Here is a 19,185-nt window from a genome sequence, read left to right as displayed (position 1 = left end):
AGAATGGCGCTTCCTGCCTTGAGCACGAAGGCATCCCCTTTATTATCGCTACTGCACAGGACTGGCTCTCCAGCCAAGCCACATTACAAGATGCAGGGAGCATCCCTGGCCCACAAGGGCGGAGCTCATTCCCCCAACATAGTGGCACAGGAAGTGACCGGCATCCCCTACTGGAGCGGTGCTGCCAGAGAACGGGCCCAGGCCAATCTCCTGCAGGACTGCAGGTGAGAGGACATGTGAAAGGGCAAAGGACCTTAACTCAGGCTCATCCCTGCATGATTAAGCAAGCTACCTGGCCACAGAACAGACATGTTTTATGGACCTCTGTGCTAGACCCGGGTGCTCACTTGCGCAGCCAATGGTCCTCCGGAGCAAAACGCCGGCGGCAGTCCCGTTCGTACAAGACCATCAGCCAGCCGTGAACGGAATGGAACAGCTCCAAAGTCTCTCCTTTGGCATTCTCTGGGGCAAAGGGAGAAAAAGAAGGCACTGCAGGCAGAGCTACTGGCTGCTGGGAACATTTCCTAAAGAATGGCTCCAGTGCTGACCAGCAGGGCAAAGCCGTGGAGGAAGGTGACACCCCCCCCATCTCTAGGTCTGACCTTAACTAATGCCAGTGTGGGGTGGTGGACTAGCAGCTGGAAGGCTCGGGTTCAGATCCCCACAACGGCATGGGATCTTGCTGGGTGACCTTGGGACACTCTCTCTCTCTCTCTCTCTGTCTCTCTCTCAAGCTAACTGGCTTCATTGTGAAGATAAAAACAGAATGCTGTACAGCTGCTTTGGGCACTTGATGGGGAGAAAAGTGGGGTATAAACGGCCAAATAAATAAAAATTGCTTACCCACAATCCCATCCCAGATCATCTTAAACACAAAGGAATTGAGGAAGGAGGAGATGGTAACGAGCTCTTCCAGCTTGAATGAGATCTGCTCTTCATAGACTTCAATGTCATCAAGAATTCTGGAAGGGGCGGGGGGAGAGGAAGGACCAGGTTTCTGAGTCCCAGCAGGGGAGGAAAGGGCAATGGCCGCATATCAAATTGATAGGTGCCCTGCCCCCTAGATGGAGGGGGGCGGCTCTGGTTTGGGCAAGATGGGTTGCATCTTGCCCAAACCAGAGCCGCCCCCCTCCATCTACCACTATTTCCCCCACGTACTTACTATTTATTTAACAAGCTCTTGCCCCTGCCTTTCTGCCTTCACAGGGCCACCAAGGCAGCTAACAAATTCAAGACATACAAATAAAAAATATCCCAGGATGCCACCACTGCAGAGGCCCTGCTCCCCCCCCTCCCCGCCTTTGCTGGCTTTGGTTTTCTTCCTAAGGGCAAACACAGCAGGTCGGATCTCCTGCGCAGGCTCCTTCCCACGGAGGCAGTCTGTCCGGTCCCCTGGCCTCAGCCTCCCCTGATCCCAGTTTGGCAGCCAGCGCCTGAAGGGCCTGATTCTCCCGCTTGCCAGCCACTCACGTGATGAGATGACGGGAACAGTCGCAGAAGAGCATCAGCATTGCCAGGAGCCTCTTGGACTCCTCCGTGTCGTTGTTCAAGCACTCCAAGAAGAGCTTGAGGCCCCCCTGGGGCCCCAGTTCACAGATGAATGCCCACAGTTTGGGCAACAGGTCATCCAAATATGTCAGGCCTGTGGGGGGAGACAGGAGAGACCAAACTCCAGACAGGTGGGTGAGTCTCGCCCTCAGATTGAACAGCGCCCACGGAACTCCCCCTCCCCACTCGCTTCCAACAAGAAGTCCTTTCTATCTTGCACAACAAAGTATTCAGCCCTGGCACAAGGCAACAGATTCGTGGCGCTGAACTACTTGAAAGCAGCGGCAAATGCAAGCCCCAAAGACAAAAAAAGCGCCCTTATTTAAAGTTTATATGCTGGAGACTGTGACTCACAGAAGAGAGCAACAGATGCAGTTGATCAGATACGTATTTTCAGAAGATCAACAAACAGCCTTTACTGGATCAATACAAGATGCACACCCAGGCCAGACAGGAAGGGCTGGGGCTCCTTGAAGTATGAGCTTCTGCAGGCAACAACCTGCTTGGGCTGAGAAAATGGTCATTTTACAGCTTTCCCAAGGAGGTTTGTGCACGCAAGAGCGCGTGAACTATTTGCTAGTAATAAACGTAACCCCCTTTCCAGCCAAAAACTGGCTCCCAAAGACAATAGCTAACATTCCATTTTCAATGATTCAGAAGAGATCCTGAGCTTGGGGGGGGGGGGGGGGGGCGGGAGAGACTGTTTCCTCCCGTGCACCAATGGCCTCAGCTGTTAACAGCCCTAGAGTGGGCTGTATGTTATGCTGCACTCGCTCCACAAAAACACAGAAACAGGCACTGGGCACACATTTCAGCAACCCAAGAATCTCCACTTTTATTTCTAAAAAAAAAAAGAGCCCCCGTTTCTAGTCCTTCAGGGCTCTGAGTACAAAACTAGCTGCAGGAATGGGGAGGGGAAAGAATGACAATGAATAGGAGGCAGGACTGCAGCATCACCTTCTCTTCTGAGATCCAGAGGAGTTAGCCGTGTTAGTCTGTGGTTGCAAAATAGTAAAGAGTCCAGTAGCACCTTTAAGCCTAACCAACTTTATTGTAGCATAAGCTTTTGAGAACCACAGCTCTCTTTGTCAGATGCAACTTTATTGTAGCATAAGCTTTCGAGAACCACAGCTCTCTTCGTCAGATGCAACCTGACAGTTGCATCTGACGAAGAGAGCTGTGGTTCTCGAAAGCTTATGCTACAATAAAGTTGGTTAGGCTTAAAGGTGCTACTGGACTCTTTACTATTTTGCTTCTCTTCTGAGGAAATGCCCTGCTGTGCTTCCCTTCTGGAACTGACCTCCCAAAGTTTTACAGAAGCTACGCACGCACCCACCCACCTGTGAGGATCTGCAGTCGGATCTGCGTCAGCGTGGTGAGGGCCATCTGGTAAAGGACACAGACGCTGCACACTTTCTGCACCTCCGCTGAATCCACCCTTTTACCTCCAACGGGTTTCAGAATATTGCGAACCGAAGCAGATTTCTGGAAGGCGCGCTTAAAAAGGCCTGGTGGGAAACAGCAAAGGAGGGCTGGGTGTTTTCTGGGCAGAACTGTCTAGTACAGGGTTCTTTAAGAGCCTGCATGACTCTTGTCACCCAGAGGCACTTTGCTGGTTCTAGGCAAGTTGCCTCCAGGCACAGACGAGCGCCAGAGCCAGGCCTCCCCCAGACCAGCCCCTTTAACCACAGCCCAGAAGTAGGAGGGCAGAGAAGCATCAGGGAGGCCAAGGAGCTCAAGAGCAGACCCGGAGCCAGCAGACTGACTTTTCATGGGCAGGCTGTTCTGTGGGGAGGTGGAAGGCGCTGCTGCACGGACTGCGTCTGGGTTCTCCTGGAGCTTCTTGCTGAGGACGTCGCTGAAGAGGATGCGGATCAGGTGGACGCCCCAGAGGTGCTGGAGCTGCTTGGTGAGCAGGGGCATGGACTCGTTCAAGCTAGGGGGAGGAAAGTGAGGCAGGTGAGGGCACCAGCAGCTGTGTTTGCAGAACGCTGGAGTAGAAAATTAGGCTGAAATGGCGAAAAGTAAAAAGCAGCCTCGCCTGAAATGCCCCCGCTAGAAGGAGGCCAATGCCTCAGGAGCAGGTGGCTGTTCCTTCCCTTTTCACCTTTAAAGCAGAGCAAAAGAGCTCCCCTGCTGATAACAGCAGGCAACAGCACACTCCACTTTCATACTAACTCAGCAGAAAGCACCGGGGACACTCCTGCCCCGCTCTGAAAGGCTGCATGAGTTTTAAGCAGGCTTCCATTACACTGTTATCCTAAAATAGGCTGCATTAAGCCAATAAAGAGCACGCGAATGCACTCCAAGTTAGGAGAGCACTGACAACACACAGTCTTTTCTGCGGCTACAGCACAGTGCAAACACCCACGCCCCACCAACAACCTTGTGCAATTCAAAGCCAGCACCACTCAGTCAACAATCAGGTTCCTTGGAGAGGCGGCCTAAAGTTTTTCTAAATAAATATGCACTTCAGGGACTATTTAAAAATGCAGCTCAAGCTGCAAAAAGATCTGCTTGAACTCGTGATCTGCTATTAGCATAGTGCTTTTTTGAGTTCCAACAGAGTTCAGAGTTGTGATTTTTGTTTTCCCCACATATAAAACAGCCCTTTTAAAACAGTAGGAGATAGGAGGGACTGGCAGAGATCTTAATGGTTTGTGGGCTACAGCCCCTTCCTTCAGGTGCATGAAGTGAGTTCTTTGTCATCAGATTATATAACAGAGAGGGGGGGGGGAGAGAGAGAGAGAGAGAGGGAGAACGAACAAACAGCGGGTTCCAAGGCCAAGAAATGCAAAATTCTTTGTGTTGTTTCCATGCAATATTTCATCATATGATGCAGAAATCAATTTCTTGAAGAAACTTGCACAGACCCAGAGAGAGGTCATCTTTCCAGAAGAGGCTAGAGCACTGGTCTAGGACTGCAGAGACCAAAAGCTCTACGAAGCTTGATGGGAAAACACGGGCCAGTCCCTTTCTCTCTGCACCTCACAGAGGATAAAATGGGGGAGAAGAAAACTGTGTACACTGCCCTGAGCTTTTATAAGGAAGAGTGGGATAAAAATGTAAGGGAGAACATCAACGAGTACCCAATTTGCAAACAGGAGACAATCAGGTGTTTGAGATTACACTCCATGCACCCGATGAAGGCGGCTCCGGCCCCCACAGGGAACGTTATGATAAATCTGGTAGTCTTGAAGATGCCACAAGACCTTCTTTTCCTTTGTACTGCCACAGACTGCCACAGACACCCTGCGGGAATTTTTAACCAGAGCGTGCATTCTGCAATGCACTGGGATTTCAGGCAGAATTAGAAAAGATTCCTCCATAAAAGATGCAACTCAAGAGGTGCAATATCAAGCAAATGATCTGGCCAGCCCATAACTAGGGCATAATTTGGGCCCTCCAAGTTATCTCGAGGTGCTCACCCATAATCCACCGTCTGAGAGAACCAGCCAAGAACAGGGTGCCAGTGTGTGAGGTTGGACTTCTTTTGCGAGACGTACTTTTGGCAGTACGAGAGCATTTGAATGAGGACGCTCACAAAGGGTGCCGCCTCCTCCTCCAGGACTTTGTCGTTCAGCGAGCTCAGACAGATGAGGTTGCCTGGGAAACACAAAACAGCAGCAGCAATCGAAGGGGGAACAGGGAAGCAAGTTCGATCCCAGCAGAATGCTCAACTAACGCCAAATCCCTCAACCAGAAAGTTAACTTTGCCAGACAACAGATCCAGAGGAGTTAGCTGTGTTAGTCTGTAGTTGCAAAATAGTAAAAAAGTCCAATAGCACCTTTAAGACTAACCAACTTCATTGTAGCGTAAGCTTTCGAGAACCACAGCTCTCTTCGTCAGATGCATCATTTATAGCATAAGCTTTCGAGAACCACAGCTCTCTTCGTCAGATGCATCGTTTGTAGCATAAGCTTTTGAGAAACACAGCTCTCTTCATCAGATGCATCGTCGAAAGCTTGTTACAATAAAGTTGGTTAGTCTTAAAGGTGCTACAGCCACAACTGCTTTTGATGGCAACTTTGTGGCTGGGAAGAACTGACTCCTGGCTGACTCTGATTCTCGCTTGGGTTGGGTTTTGGTCTTCCTCTGTGAAACGAGGTCTGGCTCACTAACTGGAGTCAACAGAACCTTTCAGCTCTTGCTCTCTGCTGAGCACACGAAGCTGCCCTCTAGCAATGAGGCAGTCCTTCATAGCTGTCCTAGGCTCTCCAGGCCACCCCCCCGGACAGAGAACCATCTTTTGCCATGCCCACTACTAGAGGTCCCCTTTAGATTGGAGAAGCCAGGGATTGAACGGGGACTGTCTGCATGTGTTCTGCCCCTAAGCCACAGCCCCTCTCCGTGGGACATCACAGAAGACCGCCCCCTCCTTAAGTTTATGCCACAAAGAAATTGCTTTCTTTTCTAGAAAAATGGAAAGCTGCAGAGAACTCTGTGATGCCACGTGCAGGATTTTCAATTCACTTAAGAACAGATGGATGGATCTCTGTGTACTCCGAATGAAGACAATCCAAGTTTGCACCAAGGCAAACCCATTTCTGTGCCAAAAAAGGCTGAGTTCTGAATCGAACTCAGGCCTGCAAACCCGCCTGCAACTAACTACTCTGCATGACTTATTTTGCTTCTGCTCATGGCAAGGAAGAGCAAGAAGTTATTCCAGGCACAACACACACACCCCTCCACACACGCGCACACGCACACACACACACGGAAATGTAATCCAGTCACCCCCACCCCCATCTCAAACTTGAGGGTTCAGCAGGTAATGCTCACACATATCTTGACCACCATAAAAGCTTGGAAATGGTCTAGGGGCAAAAAATTAGCCGGAACCCTTGAGGAAGCTACAGTCCATCACCACATTCCAGCCCAATTAAATCATGAATGCAGCCACCATAAAATTAACAATAAACCCTAAAACAGCGTTAAGAAGCACAAAAGAATCCCCACAAAACAGTCCTCAAGCTTGAAGCCGAGCACAAGAAGGCCTCGTCGCTTAAAAGTTCGGGCGCAGTGACTTATTTTAATCTGGCAGTAAAGGACACTCAGGCAGGCAGCCCAGCAAGCCTCGAAGGCAGCACCCGCACCCTTCTGCAGAGATGAAGAGAAGCGATGTGCCAGGAGCAGCGCCACGAGAGGGCCCCTCGCGGGACTCCCACTCACCCAGCAGGCAGAGCGTGTGGCTTCCTTCTAGACAAACACAGACGTCTCTGCACTGCTCCTCGTGGCTCAGGAACGACAGGAATTTGCGCAGGAGGCCGTGGGAGTCAATTACCGACAGGCGCTGAAAGGGAAGCAGAGTTTTCTGCAAACCAGGAAGCCGCCAGTTCAAGCCCCGCTTCAGCCACTCACTAAGTGGCCTGAGATCCGTCGGGAGGAGAACGGGAGAACCCTGGCCAGCCTGACAGCGTGCGCGGAAGAATGTTTATAGTCATGCTTGAAATTCAGCTCCGTGACAAAGAGGACCCTTCAGTGGAGGTGGAGAGGCCGAACAACATTTTGTTAGCATGGTGGTAACTTATTTCTGTGCCACCTTTCCACCCAAATGGCACCCCCAAGGTGGTGAAAATCAGATATCAAAGCACTAAAAACATTAAAGCAGCATTTTCAATAAAGTAAATAGTTAAACAATTCAATAAAGCATAAACATGCAAACACACATAGCACAGCCAGGAAGAAGGGCCAACAAGCGTTTCTGGGGGTATGCCGAACACCCACTGGCGGAGGAGAGTGATGGAGGAAGACAGGCTCCTCTGCAAGACTGCCAGAGGCAGGGGCCGGTTGCAGACAGCTGCTGTTCGACAGAACGGGCCTCCAAGGCAAAGCACAGCCAAGAATCCCCCCCCCAATCTCTAGGGTCTGTCGCTGGAGGGCTTGCCTACCTCCGGAGTCAGCATTGCGAGATGAGTCACTATAGCAGGCACAGACATGATGTGGATCAAGAAGGATCGCAACAGGTTGTCGGAAAACTGAGCAGCAACCACAGGACTGCAGAGGGACAAAGAAAACATCAGGACTGAGATGTCAACACTCTGAAGCACTCGGACACGTACCGCAGTTCTGCCCCTGAGAAACCTGCACAGTAGAACGAGGAGGGACTCCCGCCAGCGGAAGGAGCAAAGTCTTTGCTTCCATCGCGTGACCCTGCCTGCAGAGCAAGTGGGAGGAGCAGCCCAGCTGGGAGCCCCTCCTTCAACAAGGGAGGTTTGCAAACTGTGTCCTGCAGGACCGCGCTGCGTCTCCTTGGGAACTTACGAGAGGTGCCTCAACCAGTTCTCACCCTCCGTCAGTCTGCCCATCACTTTTGTGACAAAACGCAGTGATGGTCACGGGGTTCAGTAAGAAACTGGACAGATCCATCAATAGTTACGAGCCTTGATGGTTCAATGGAGCTTCCAGGCTCAGAGGCAGTGTGCCACGTGCACCTTCTGCTGGGACGGGCTGCTGCTTTAAATGCTGGACTTGATGGACTTCTGGCCCAGTCCAGAAGAGCTTTCTGAGGTTCACTAGCCCCCTCCGAGGATGCGCTGGGCATGTTCCGAGATGCATTCTCCATGCACAGAGGGATCACAAGGCCATGGCAGCACCTCCTGTGGGCTGCACGTGCCATCCCAAATGCTCACCAGAATCCTTTGCACATGGAGAAGGTCCCGCAGAAGTGCCTCCAAGACCGATTAATGACCCAGCAACGCACACAACCACTCCTACAACTCACTGATGAACTGACCATAGCAGGACGAGGGTGAGGGTTATGGAGCTTTGTTTCTTGCACTAAGTCTTCAGGATAACATTTTGGAATCCCTTGAGCTGGAAGGGCTCAGAAGACAGGGTTCGAGTCCATTGTCAGCCACCAGTACTATGCCAGCACCCCTACAGTTCTCTAGGCCTTAAGCTGCCCCAGAACATTGAAAGGGGGGTGGCCAAAGGCGCACCCCCCCACACACACACTTGCTTTTTGACCCAGAGTACAGATGTCAAAGAGGCCAGGGGAAGAAGCAGCGTGGATCAGGCTCCGAGTCTCACAAAGAAATCACTGGCCCAGAGGAGTTAGCTGTGTTAGTTTGTAGTTGCAAAATAGTAAAGAGTCCAGTAGCATCTAACCAACTTTATGGTAGCATAAGCTTTCAAGAACAACAGCTCTCTTCGTCTGACTTTATTGCAGCATAAGCTTTCAAGAACAATGGCTCTCTTCGTCTGACAAAGAGAGCTGTAGTTCTTGAAAGCTTATGCTACGATAAAGTTGGTTAGTCTTAAAGGTGCTACTGGACTCTACTATAAAGAAATCACTGGTTGTTAAAATTAATTAAAATGTAAAATAAGGCTCCCTTTTGCAACAAAGTTCATCTTAAATCCAAACACACTAAGATCATGTCAGATTCCAGTCACAAAAAAGGGTCCGTGTTTGTGACAACGAAGGACAAATATTACAGAATACTTAAAGAGAGTTTTAAGACAGTGGCTAACTTCTCAAAGAGAAAAAACTGGTTTCCTTCTTGAGATAATTTCAAGGGCAAAAACTCATATCCTAGATTTGAGCCACAACACCTCTGTAAACAAATATTTAATTGCTATTTTTGAGTTGGCCCGCTTACCACTACCGCCTCAGGCCACAGCAGGCTTTGTTCCACTCAAACATTAGCCAAGGAAATAAACTCCTTCCATCCTGAAACTGTGTGTTATGTGCCGTCAAGTGGTTTCCGACCTATGGCGACCCTATGAATGAAAGACCTCCAAAACATTCTCTCTCTAACAGACCTACTCAGATCCTGCAAACTGGAGGACGTGGCTTCTTTGATTGAGTCAAGCCACCTAGTTTTAGGTCTTCCTCTTCTCCTGCTGCCTTCCACTTTTCCTAGCATTATTATCCTGAAACTAGCAACCAATATAATTTCATTTGCCTGTCCTATCACAAGACATACACGCTCCTCAAAGATAGGAAATTGTGTAAGGCTCAGTCGCACACTTCAGGTCAGGTTTGTCCACGTGAGCCTCCCTCCACCACTAAGGAGACAACACGCCCTCTTCAAGACTGGCAGCTGTGATCTAACTTCTCCCTCGTTGTTCATCTTTCCCCCTTATTCTCACCATGGCCCAGGCGCCCACTGATCTGTCACAGTTTCCGCCATGCCTCTTTGTGTCTCCCAAAGGCCCTCTCCGGACCCCCTGGTTCTCTCTCTCCTTCCAACCCGCCCCCCACTTGTCCATGTCTCCAGCATGGGTCCCTCTCACATCCCCAGGCCTCTCCCACGCATTCTCTCCACTCCTTTTCCTGCTCTCATCTAGCCTTCCTTATCCACCCAAAGCTCTCATGGACTAGCCGTGGCTGAGATAAAATTGGGCATCTTCATTAGCAAAGATTTTAGCAATGGTTGGATTAGGACTTACCAAAGCAGAAATCTGAAGCAGTTATTCTGACTTGCAAAATGCTAAATTTCCTTGCTATCTTGCCTTCTATCTATCCATTGATAGTTAATAAAACTTAACACTTTTAAAACAACGGTCTCATCATTTAATGAAAAAATACCAGACCCATCTGTGTCCCAAGAGGTTCAGGGTTGGGAGTGTGTGTAGGAATGGCTGCACATGCACTCCCCCCCCCCCAGGTCACAGGGTGACGCCAGCTTATTAGTAACTTACTATAAGGAGTCCCATTTGTTAATTATTAGTAACTTGCTATAAGGAGTCTCGTTTGTTAAAACAGGAAAAGAAGGCATCTTTCTAACTGGACTGCTGTGAGGATCAGTAAGGCATGCCTTGTTTGCCTCCCTGCTTGCCCCAAAAGCCAGTCCCAGGTTCAAATCTCCCCTCTGGCAAGAACTTAGCAGCTGGCCTGAGTCAAGTCCCTGGATCCTGGGAGGCACTACACACATGTTAACTATTAACACAATCAAGAACAATGCAACGAGAGAGGAAGAAATGGAGAGTGCTTGTTTTTAGAGTGCTTCCACGAATAAGCTGCCAGGCCTTGAACTGCTGGTCTTACCGCAATGCGAGCGAAAACACAGCTGTCAAAGTGCCTTTGGAGAGGGAAGGTCTGGATCGTGCCAAGCCGTTGGTCAGCAGGATCTGAAAAGAAAGTCAGTCATTGAAAGGGCACCAGGGAGGGGGGCAGAAATTATCGGCGCTGGCTGTCACCGAGGGGTTACAACGTCAAGTCTCAGGCAGTCCCTCTGTCAGGGTTTCTAGCAGGCCCAGGAAGCCAATCCCTTTTTTACATTCTTAGCTCCACAATAACTAATGCAAACACACACGTGCAGACATGTATTGATTGATACAGTGCCCAGGTTACTCCTGCCTAGCCGTCAGATTTTAAAAAGAGGCTGTTCTTGAAGAAAATACAATGTCTAGAAAATAAAACTCAACTAAGATGGGTCTGGAACAGTGGGCCGTTTTTTTCAGATGATCTCAAAGGCCCCTCCTAAAACAGCCATGTCAATAAGCCCACCTTTCTAGCAGCCTGTCTGCACAACAAAGCACATTTATTAGCAGAAGGGAGGGAAGAATCCATCCTACTCCCTGACTTGGAAAAAGATGAAACACAAACCCCCAAGCCTGCCACACAGCACACAAGAGCCCTGTGAAGGAAGTGCTGGGGTGGGATGCTCAAATCCTGCCATGGTCCAGATGTACCTAGGAGGGGTCCTTGGGCTCACTCTGCCTTCTCCCTCTCTCACACACACACTCTGTGTATGGCTCAAAACTTAAAATTGGAAGCAAACCACAATTGTCCATATACACCAGGACTAAACTGTAGTTTGCAATCCTGACTTAAAGGAAACAGACCAAGCCCTAGTTTGCAATTCAGTGAAACCACACGATTGCTTGCCACAAAGATCATGGGTGCTGGGAGGGAAAAGGAGAAGGGAGCACACAGGCTGGATGGACTTCCCCACAGCTCACTCACACAATGATATGCCATGCTCTGTCACTGCACCTGGATCAGGCCCTGTGCTTCTTCGTAAGTCAAGGACCAGTTTTAGGCACGGAAAAACTATCATATCAATCTGAACTCTCATAAAATGATAAATAATACAAAAAAACCCTACCTCTTTGGGAAAGGAGAGCTAAATAAACAGGCTAAAAAGAGACACGGAATGTACCAGCAGCAATTGGTGGGGTGGGGGGCAAGTCCACCCATTTGGGTCTTGGAGCCTTTGATTCTGTCCTGCTAACAGGGGCACTCGTGCTTGCCCCGGGCAGAAGAGGCCCAGACAGGAGACGGTGCCACTGTCGTCAGAACGGAACCACGGGGTCAAGCCTGGCCTCTGCATACAACACACACTTCACAACTCCGTTTTTATTTATTTCCCATTAGTAGGCACAAGCGTAACGACCTCACAAACACAATGAGCTCCACAGCAACTTGAAGCACACGTGTCTTCTGCACAAAAAAAAACAGCGGAAAGCGTTCCAGAAATATTCTTCATCGACGAGAGGAAAGCTGGAGCCCCTTGTCCCCGCCTCTGTTTTCCCCACAATTAAAAAGCCTGAGACTGACAGCCAGAAAGGCAAACAAACCTGGAGCACAGAATAAAAGCCCTTTTGGTTGAGATGTCCCATGATATTTGCACAGATATGGCTCATGGCTGGCCGCAGAGCTTCTCCTGTAAAGGCAGCAGAATGGACGTTGCTATAAATCACAGGACAGAGGGGACGACACTCCTTGGAGGTTCGGCTCTTGGCCTTAGGAAGGAGGACACCCCAAGGCCCAGCCCTCCTCTCTCGCCCTCTCCCCACCCTGGTTCACGCAACGAGATTCCTTCCTGCTCCACGACAATCCATACCAGTCTGAACATCTTTACCCCGAAGGCACATAAACAGGCACTTTGGGTTATTCCTCCTCAGTTCCTGCAGCTTCCTTACACAGACCTATCTTATGCATGGCTTACTCTGCAGCAAAGCCAGTGATCACCAGAGTGGCAGAGGGGTTAAAACACAGGACTGCAGATTCTGGTTCAAACCTCCTCTCCACTATGAAGGTAACTCGGTGAACTGGGGACAGTCCCTCTCTTGGTTACCCCCAGATCACCTCCTGGGCAACTTGGAGAGAGGGCAGGAAAAATGGTGAGAGATAGAAAGAGAGGGGCAGATATGGCTGCATGCTGCAGGCCCTGTCCAGAAAGGATAGACAGCGATGCTTGTCCACAGAAAAATGACAACGTTCAACAATACTACTTGGTTGCACTTTTGATGTCTTATGCATGACATACAGTTGAAGGGGGGCTTTCTACAGCAGATAAGGGAAAAGGGACATTTGTGCCTTTGTCTGTCCAGTTTCCTTGGACAAACTGACAAGTCTCCTAAAGAAGAAAGCGTTGAAACATTAGCTTATAGGTCCCTCACCCACACACCTTTCCCCCGCAGTATCTTCCACGTAGAGGTGTCTGTAAAGGTCACCAACATGGTGAGGTGCAAGTTCACCAGCTTGGAATCTTGCAGGATGTCAGGCTGGGAAAAGAAGCCAGCGGTGGCGTGAAACAAAAGCCTGAGACCCAGAAGAGCAAATGCACACAGAATGCGGAAAGGGAGCTACCTTGAGCTGCTTGAGATATTCACAGCAAATCCAGAGGATATCTTTGACCTGCTTGATCCACAGGAGCGTGAGTTCCTTGGAAAGTGCTAGTGACACATACCACACCTGGGGGGGGGGGTGAAGAGCAGGAGGAGACTGTGAGAATGACTGGCGAAGGAGGGGGGTTGCCCCTTCATTATGGCACAGTTTGGCCACGGATGAGTCAAGCTGATGGAAAGTCTGTGGCCCCTTCACACTGGTGGGAGTGAGACAGTCACAGTTCTGCTTCCTGAACAAGGCAGAGCGATCCGGTGGGACAGGACTGGAATCTCACTCCTCCTCCCTTTGGAAGGAGGAGCCAAGCAGGGGCAGGCTGAGGACAGGGACGCTAACTGGAGCAAGGGGGGGGCTACAGGAAAGGGGGCAAAGTGATATGCCAGAGTCCAAAGGGGAGGCAGAGACTTCTGAGAAGAACTCTGGGGACTGGTGGCTAAGGCAGCGAGGGGATGCCGATGGTCAGCTCCCAGGCCTTTAGCAGCTTTCCAGAAGGGAGACTTTCTGCCGACTGCGGCGGTCGCTGCACCAGAGCAGTCCGCCAACCCTACTGAGCCCAAGATGCTGAAACTGGGCTGCTGATGTCCAGCTGCTTTTCTAAAAACACCTTCCACCTTCTCAGTAAAAGCCCAGGCAACTTTTTAATCCATTACATTTCTATCCTGCCCCAAGCCCTAGGCAACGCCTCTACCCATCCTGCCACACTGGCTCTCATATAGCCTACATGCAACCCTATCATTTTTTGGCCTTTATACCACACAGTTTGAGTTGTTTACTATAGCAACAGACCATAGTTAAATGTGTTCCTGCGGGATTTAATCATTTCTCCAGCACCTTTCATCTCTAGTAAGATCAGAAATGTATATAAAAGCACACACTCAAACCTCAGTTTCAAACTCACACTATGCCAATGAGTTGGCTCACCTTAGCCTCATTCTCTGCATCCATACTGTTAAGTATACATCGGCACAGCTTTTCAAACCTCTGCAACAAAACGGGGGGCGGGGTGGAGAGACAATCTATGAAGCAATCATTTTGTTGACATGAAGGGCAACAGTCAGGCAGTCTGCCCCAGGCCTCTGGAAGCCAAGGCGGAGTGTTTGTGCATTAGAACAGGAGGCACACTTTGCTGTTATACCCACAAAGAGGATGCCACCCTCTTTTTCTCTGCATGAGTCACTTGTCTGAAAATACCTCCCAACGAACAAGAAAAAAGCCACAACAATGAGATGAAACAGGGAGTCCCCTCACCAGGGTGGGTGGGTGATCCTGCTACCCTCTTTGCAAAGGGCACAGCTGGTTCAGTCAGCCACCCCAGATAGAACTGGCCACTGCTCCTAAAGAAGGGCAGCTGTCAACAGATACGCTCAGAGAAGTGCCTCGCACAGAGATGCAGCAGCAAGCTCCTTAGATGATTCCTCGCAGCACTCTAGCAGCTCTCTCAGGGAACATGCTCCTGCACACAGTCTGGGGAGCTCATCTTCCAAAGACCCACCACCTGCTCTTCCTCTCACCCCTGCTCAAGCCCACCTTGAGCCAGCCCTCCCTACAACCCCCTCTTCATCCCAGGTCCAGGGCCACTGTGACCCTCCCAGAGATGCTGTACAAGCACACAGGACAAGAGAATAATAATAACTGTGCTTATATACCGCTCTATTAGACAGATTAGTTCCTCACTCGGAGCAGTCAACAAGTTAGTGTTATTTTTATCCCCACAATCCAGCTGGGGCTGAGAGGAGTGGCTTACCCAAGGCCACCTACTGAACTCATGGCAGTAGTAGGATTTGAACCAATAGATTGCTGATTCGCAGCCAAATCACTTAACCACTGTGCTACAGCAGCTCTGTAGAAATGCAGCAAGGGCTCAGGCAGCTAAGAAGAAGCACATGTACCTCTTTGTCATTTCGGAAACTAAATACAAATAGCAGCTTCCGGGAAGTCCTGAAGATGGAGAGGGCTGTTCTTTTACCGGGGCCATTTGCTTCCAAGAAATCATCCACCTCTCTCCTGGAGAATGAAGGAAATCACAAGTAGCTGTTCAAGATTACAGCCTGACCCTGGAGGGCGGCAAGGCAGAATTTGCCAGGGCCTCAAGAGGAGAAGTGATGCCCGGGGGGGGGGGGGGAGTCATTTTCTTTCCTGACACTACTAATCTGTAGTTCCGAGGCAAGGAGCACCCAAGGAGGCCTGTAGCACACACGGACAACCTGCTTACTTCTACCACATTGCCTATGGGTTTTAGCCAAGTGAAACTAAGCAAGTGGCTATATCGTGGTTGCTGCCGTCTTGATATTTATTCTATTATTATTCTATTCTATTGTTCTATTCTGTTAATTAACTAAGATTTTAAAACGTTTTATGATTTTTTTGAATTTTATGGATGATCGTATTTATTGTTGTTATTGTGTTTTAAATGATGTAATCCACCCCGAGCCCGCATGTGGGGAGGGTGGAATAATTCATTAATTACGGAGGGCCACTGAGGGTCCCTTGCGCCTGTACCCCCAATGTCCCAGAGCCAGCTCATTGGCAAGAGGGGATCAGTTATCAGTAAGCAACTACCCAGGCTGGCACCACACACGTGCTGTTATCCCATACCTGACCTCCCGCTGCAGCCAGCAGCGACACAGGAACCTCCGGACTAGGGCCTGGATCTGCACAGCTGCCCGGTCACGCTCCTTCAGCTCTCGCCGCTCTTCACGGGCCTGGCGTGCTTTATCGAGGAACTGAGCCTTGGAGGACTGGGCGGCACTGAACATTTCTGCAGGCTTCTGTCAATAGGAGAATGCCATAACGGGGAGGAAAAGGGACCAACACAGGGTGGGCTGATGCTCCAAGGACACTGCAGCTGCCCTATGGAAAGAAGACCCTTTCATGCTCCCTGGCAGCTTTTTCCATTGCACATCTTTTGCTGCTATCTATAACACAGCCTTCCTTTACTTCCTGAGGAGTTAGCTGTGTTAGTCTGTAGTAGCAAAGTAGTAGAGTCCAGTAGCACCTTTAAGACAACCCAACTTTATTGTGGCATAAGCATTCGAGAACCACAGCTCTCTTCATCAGACACATCTGATAAAAAGAGCTGTGGTTCTTGAAAGCCAATGATGCATCTGACAAAGAGAGCTGTGATTCTCGAAAGCTGACAATGCATTTGATGAAGAGAGCTGTGGTTCTCGAAAGCTTACAGTATGCTACAATAAAGTTGGTTAGTCTTAAAAGGAGCTATTGGGCTCTTTGCTATTTTCCTTTACTTCCTGAATCCTTTTTAGCTTTCCTCCAAAGCTCCCTCTTTCCCCTCCCAGCTCCTTCCCTTCCACGCTTCTGTTGAGATGATGAGCCCATGGGGCAGGGGCCCATTCACTTTCAGGTACACACCACATTTGTAAAAAAGGGTAGATGAAAATAACAAGTGCAAGAAGAACGAGGACTGCAGCCAATTGCATTAGGCTGCTCCTGACAACCTGGAGGAACCAGTGAAGGCCATCCAGCAGGCGGCCACACAAGACTCAAGCCCTCAGCATTCAGAAAGCCAGCAAAGTTCTCCAAGCACTCGAAAGCTCGTGGGCAAGGGAAGGACGTGGATCAGGAACCCCTCTAGTCCAAACAGATGGCTTCGCGATTCTCCTGTAAACTGGAAAATTCTGCTACAGCAGGCCAGGAAGGCGCTTTCACTCTCACCAGTGGAGAGCAAGAACACGCTCCAGGTGGAGAGGAGTTGTTGATCTGCACGTGGACAGGCGCGTTTCTGCGGGCTAACAACTTTGGGGGAACTCTGTGCAAGGCTGAGCCAGGATCACAGTTTTGTGGTACTCCATGAGGCGATGTAAGAAAATATTCACAGGGAAAAGCTGTACCAAATCCTGTGTTCTCTCAAAAAAACAAACGTGAGCTACTTACCCTAAGGATGTGCTTTTTGCATCAGGAGGACCCAGTGGTCACCTGTAGACAAACATGATTCGCTCACTCTGAATTCACCTTCTGCAAACACCTCCTTTCCTCACTGCAGAGAGAGAATCAAATTCATTGCTAATGGACTGAGTCTGTATTCCTTAATGGCTTTCCAGCCCGTTTCTTTCCTGTGTTGCAGGTGCCAACTCAAAGATGCAACAGACAGTAAACGAGAAAGGATATGGGCAGGAAGAGCTCAGGGATGCAATGCATGGGCACCAAATTGCATCCTTGGCCTGAGGAACAAGCACTGCACAATCACAACCTTGCTAAAGATCAAAGGGAAGGCGGGAGCAACCAAATTCCAGACTCAAAGAAGCTTGTTCTCAACCTTGAGAGGGGCATAAAAGCATTATGCAAGAGCAATATGATCTGCTCACTAACAGATTTAAAGAGTAGGTAAGATAAAAGGTCACCAGCTGCTTAGCTAGATGGTCAGCCCATTAACCAGGTTAATTTAGAATTGCAAAATGGCCATCAAATCTCCAGACAGCAGCATTCCACACCATCCCACAACACAGTAATGTGTTTCAGAATCCTGCCTCACTTTTCATACTGAATCCAACTACTAAGCATTTATTATTACTGCCAGTGTGGTGGAGTGTAGGACTAGCATCTGGGAGACAGGTTCAAATCTCCACTTAGCCTTGAAGCTCACTGAGCAACTTTGGGCTAGCCACACACTCTCCAACTAACCTACCTCACAGGCGTGTTAGGAAGATACAATGAGGAAGAAATAATCACCGAGGCCACTCTGAGCTCCCAGGAAGAAGCGCAACACATGCAATGACCAATATTACTTCTCCAGCTCAATCCTGAAGGCACAACAGCAGCCTACAAAGGCTCACAGCTCTTTTCAGCCCCCACGGTCACCATCAGCCTCCTCACCCCTGGCTATCCTTGACAGCCCATAAGACACGAAACCTGCTGCCTCTGCATTCTCAAGAGAGGCCAGCACAGGTAAGTGCAGACACAGCGTTCTCATTCTCACAGCTCTGGGCACTAAATGATTACCAGCATTAGATTCCCAACTGAAGAGGAACAAAAACAAGATGTGTGTGCCTGACTCAAATGTCCCTCCCCCATGCCCTAACCTCTCCCCTTTATTCTTGCATATAGAGACCAAGGCACACAACAGGGCTCCCTAGAGGATTTGCAGAAGGGGGAGAAGGCAGTAATCGGAGGAGCAGCAATTCTGATTTATCCCCCAAAGTAAACAGCCCCTTCCTCCACAACTGCCCCTGGGAAGCACCCATTACTGCATGATCTCTTCAACTTGTCTCTGGCACTGACTGGACTGACTCTGAGGGAGACGGCGGGGCTGTAAATCACAGATGACGCCCAGCACGAGCCAGCCCGCCGGGCCCGGCTGCCCAGCCCGCCTTCCCCGGCTCTACTGAGAACTCTCCGAAAACAAACCCCGTCCCGTCCGCAGCGGCTCTCAAAGCAGCCCGCGGGCACCCAAGGGAGCCCCCTGAGGCGTCCCTGCCCAAGCGGGGAGCTGGCGGGAGAGCCGAGAGGGAGCTGGGCCGGAGCAGGATCCGAGCGCGCCCAAGGCGGGCACCGGGGGGCCCTGACGAGCCCCGGGGGGAAGGGACAGACTCTTCTCCAGCCCCGCCGGGACGAGCTGCGCGGGCCGAAGCTGACCTTCCGGGGCCGGAGCTCCGCCGCTCTGCCCGCAAGGCTCGCAGCGGGGCGGCCCGGGAGGCTGGAGCCAGGCGGCTCTGCCCGGGACGAGCCCGGCCTGCCTCGCGGGGATGTTGTGGAGGAGGCGCGCAGGGCGGCGTGGAGGGGGGGACGGCCCGGCCCCCTCCGACTCCCCCTCCCCCGGTGTTTACCTCAGCGGCGCCCACAGCCGCCCGCCTGCCTGCGCCGGCGGCTCCCAGACGCTATAGAGTCAAAGGGAAAGACGGGCACTTCCGCTCTCTACGGATGGACCGGAAGTCACTCTCTATAGTCACGAAAGGAATCCTTTTATGAATGAATACATGCAAAAGAAATTTTAAGGAAATGTAAAAGAAGAAACGTTTGATCCTGTTGGAAAGAGACCGCGGCGTGCCGGCTGAACCTCTCCGGCCGAGCCCGTCATCCGCTGTCAGCGCTCCCCCGGACCCCC

General features: G+C 50.4%; 1 protein-coding gene across 4 annotated transcripts in view; it reads right to left on the bottom strand.

Moving 5' to 3' along the window:
- Positions 1 to 18,957, bottom strand: part of UBE3B (ubiquitin protein ligase E3B) — a 30,342-nt gene extending 11,385 nt beyond the window's left edge. Inside the window, exons 1-17 of one of the 4 annotated variants that reach the window (XM_054996123.1) lie at positions 18,908 to 18,957; positions 17,019 to 17,121; positions 15,723 to 15,977; positions 15,017 to 15,131; positions 14,049 to 14,108; positions 13,092 to 13,196; positions 12,910 to 13,006; positions 12,077 to 12,162; positions 10,542 to 10,624; positions 7,441 to 7,546; positions 6,722 to 6,842; positions 4,977 to 5,154; positions 3,315 to 3,484; positions 2,889 to 3,056; positions 1,471 to 1,642; positions 844 to 962; positions 348 to 462 (exon numbers count right to left, since the gene is read on the bottom strand). In XM_054996123.1, coding sequence (XP_054852098.1) covers positions 348 to 462; positions 844 to 962; positions 1,471 to 1,642; positions 2,889 to 3,056; positions 3,315 to 3,484; positions 4,977 to 5,154; positions 6,722 to 6,842; positions 7,441 to 7,546; positions 10,542 to 10,624; positions 12,077 to 12,162; positions 12,910 to 13,006; positions 13,092 to 13,196; positions 14,049 to 14,108; positions 15,017 to 15,131; positions 15,723 to 15,883 — 1,856 coding nt within the window. In that variant the 5' untranslated portion in view covers positions 15,884 to 15,977; positions 17,019 to 17,121; positions 18,908 to 18,957. The remainder of the gene's footprint in view (positions 1 to 347; positions 463 to 843; positions 963 to 1,470; positions 1,643 to 2,888; positions 3,057 to 3,314; positions 3,485 to 4,976; positions 5,155 to 6,721; positions 6,843 to 7,440; positions 7,547 to 10,541; positions 10,625 to 12,076; positions 12,163 to 12,909; positions 13,007 to 13,091; positions 13,197 to 14,048; positions 14,109 to 15,016; positions 15,132 to 15,722; positions 15,978 to 17,018; positions 17,122 to 18,907) is intronic. The other 3 variants (XM_054996122.1, XM_054996125.1, XM_054996124.1) reach the window with 3 other exon arrangements.
- Positions 18,958 to 19,185: the final 228 nt, after the last annotated feature.

Source organism: Eublepharis macularius, chromosome 13 (genome assembly GCF_028583425.1).
Source record: "Eublepharis macularius isolate TG4126 chromosome 13, MPM_Emac_v1.0, whole genome shotgun sequence".
Lineage (NCBI taxonomy): Eukaryota > Metazoa > Chordata > Lepidosauria > Squamata > Eublepharidae > Eublepharis > Eublepharis macularius.
This window is presented reverse-complemented; position numbering and strand designations above follow the sequence as displayed.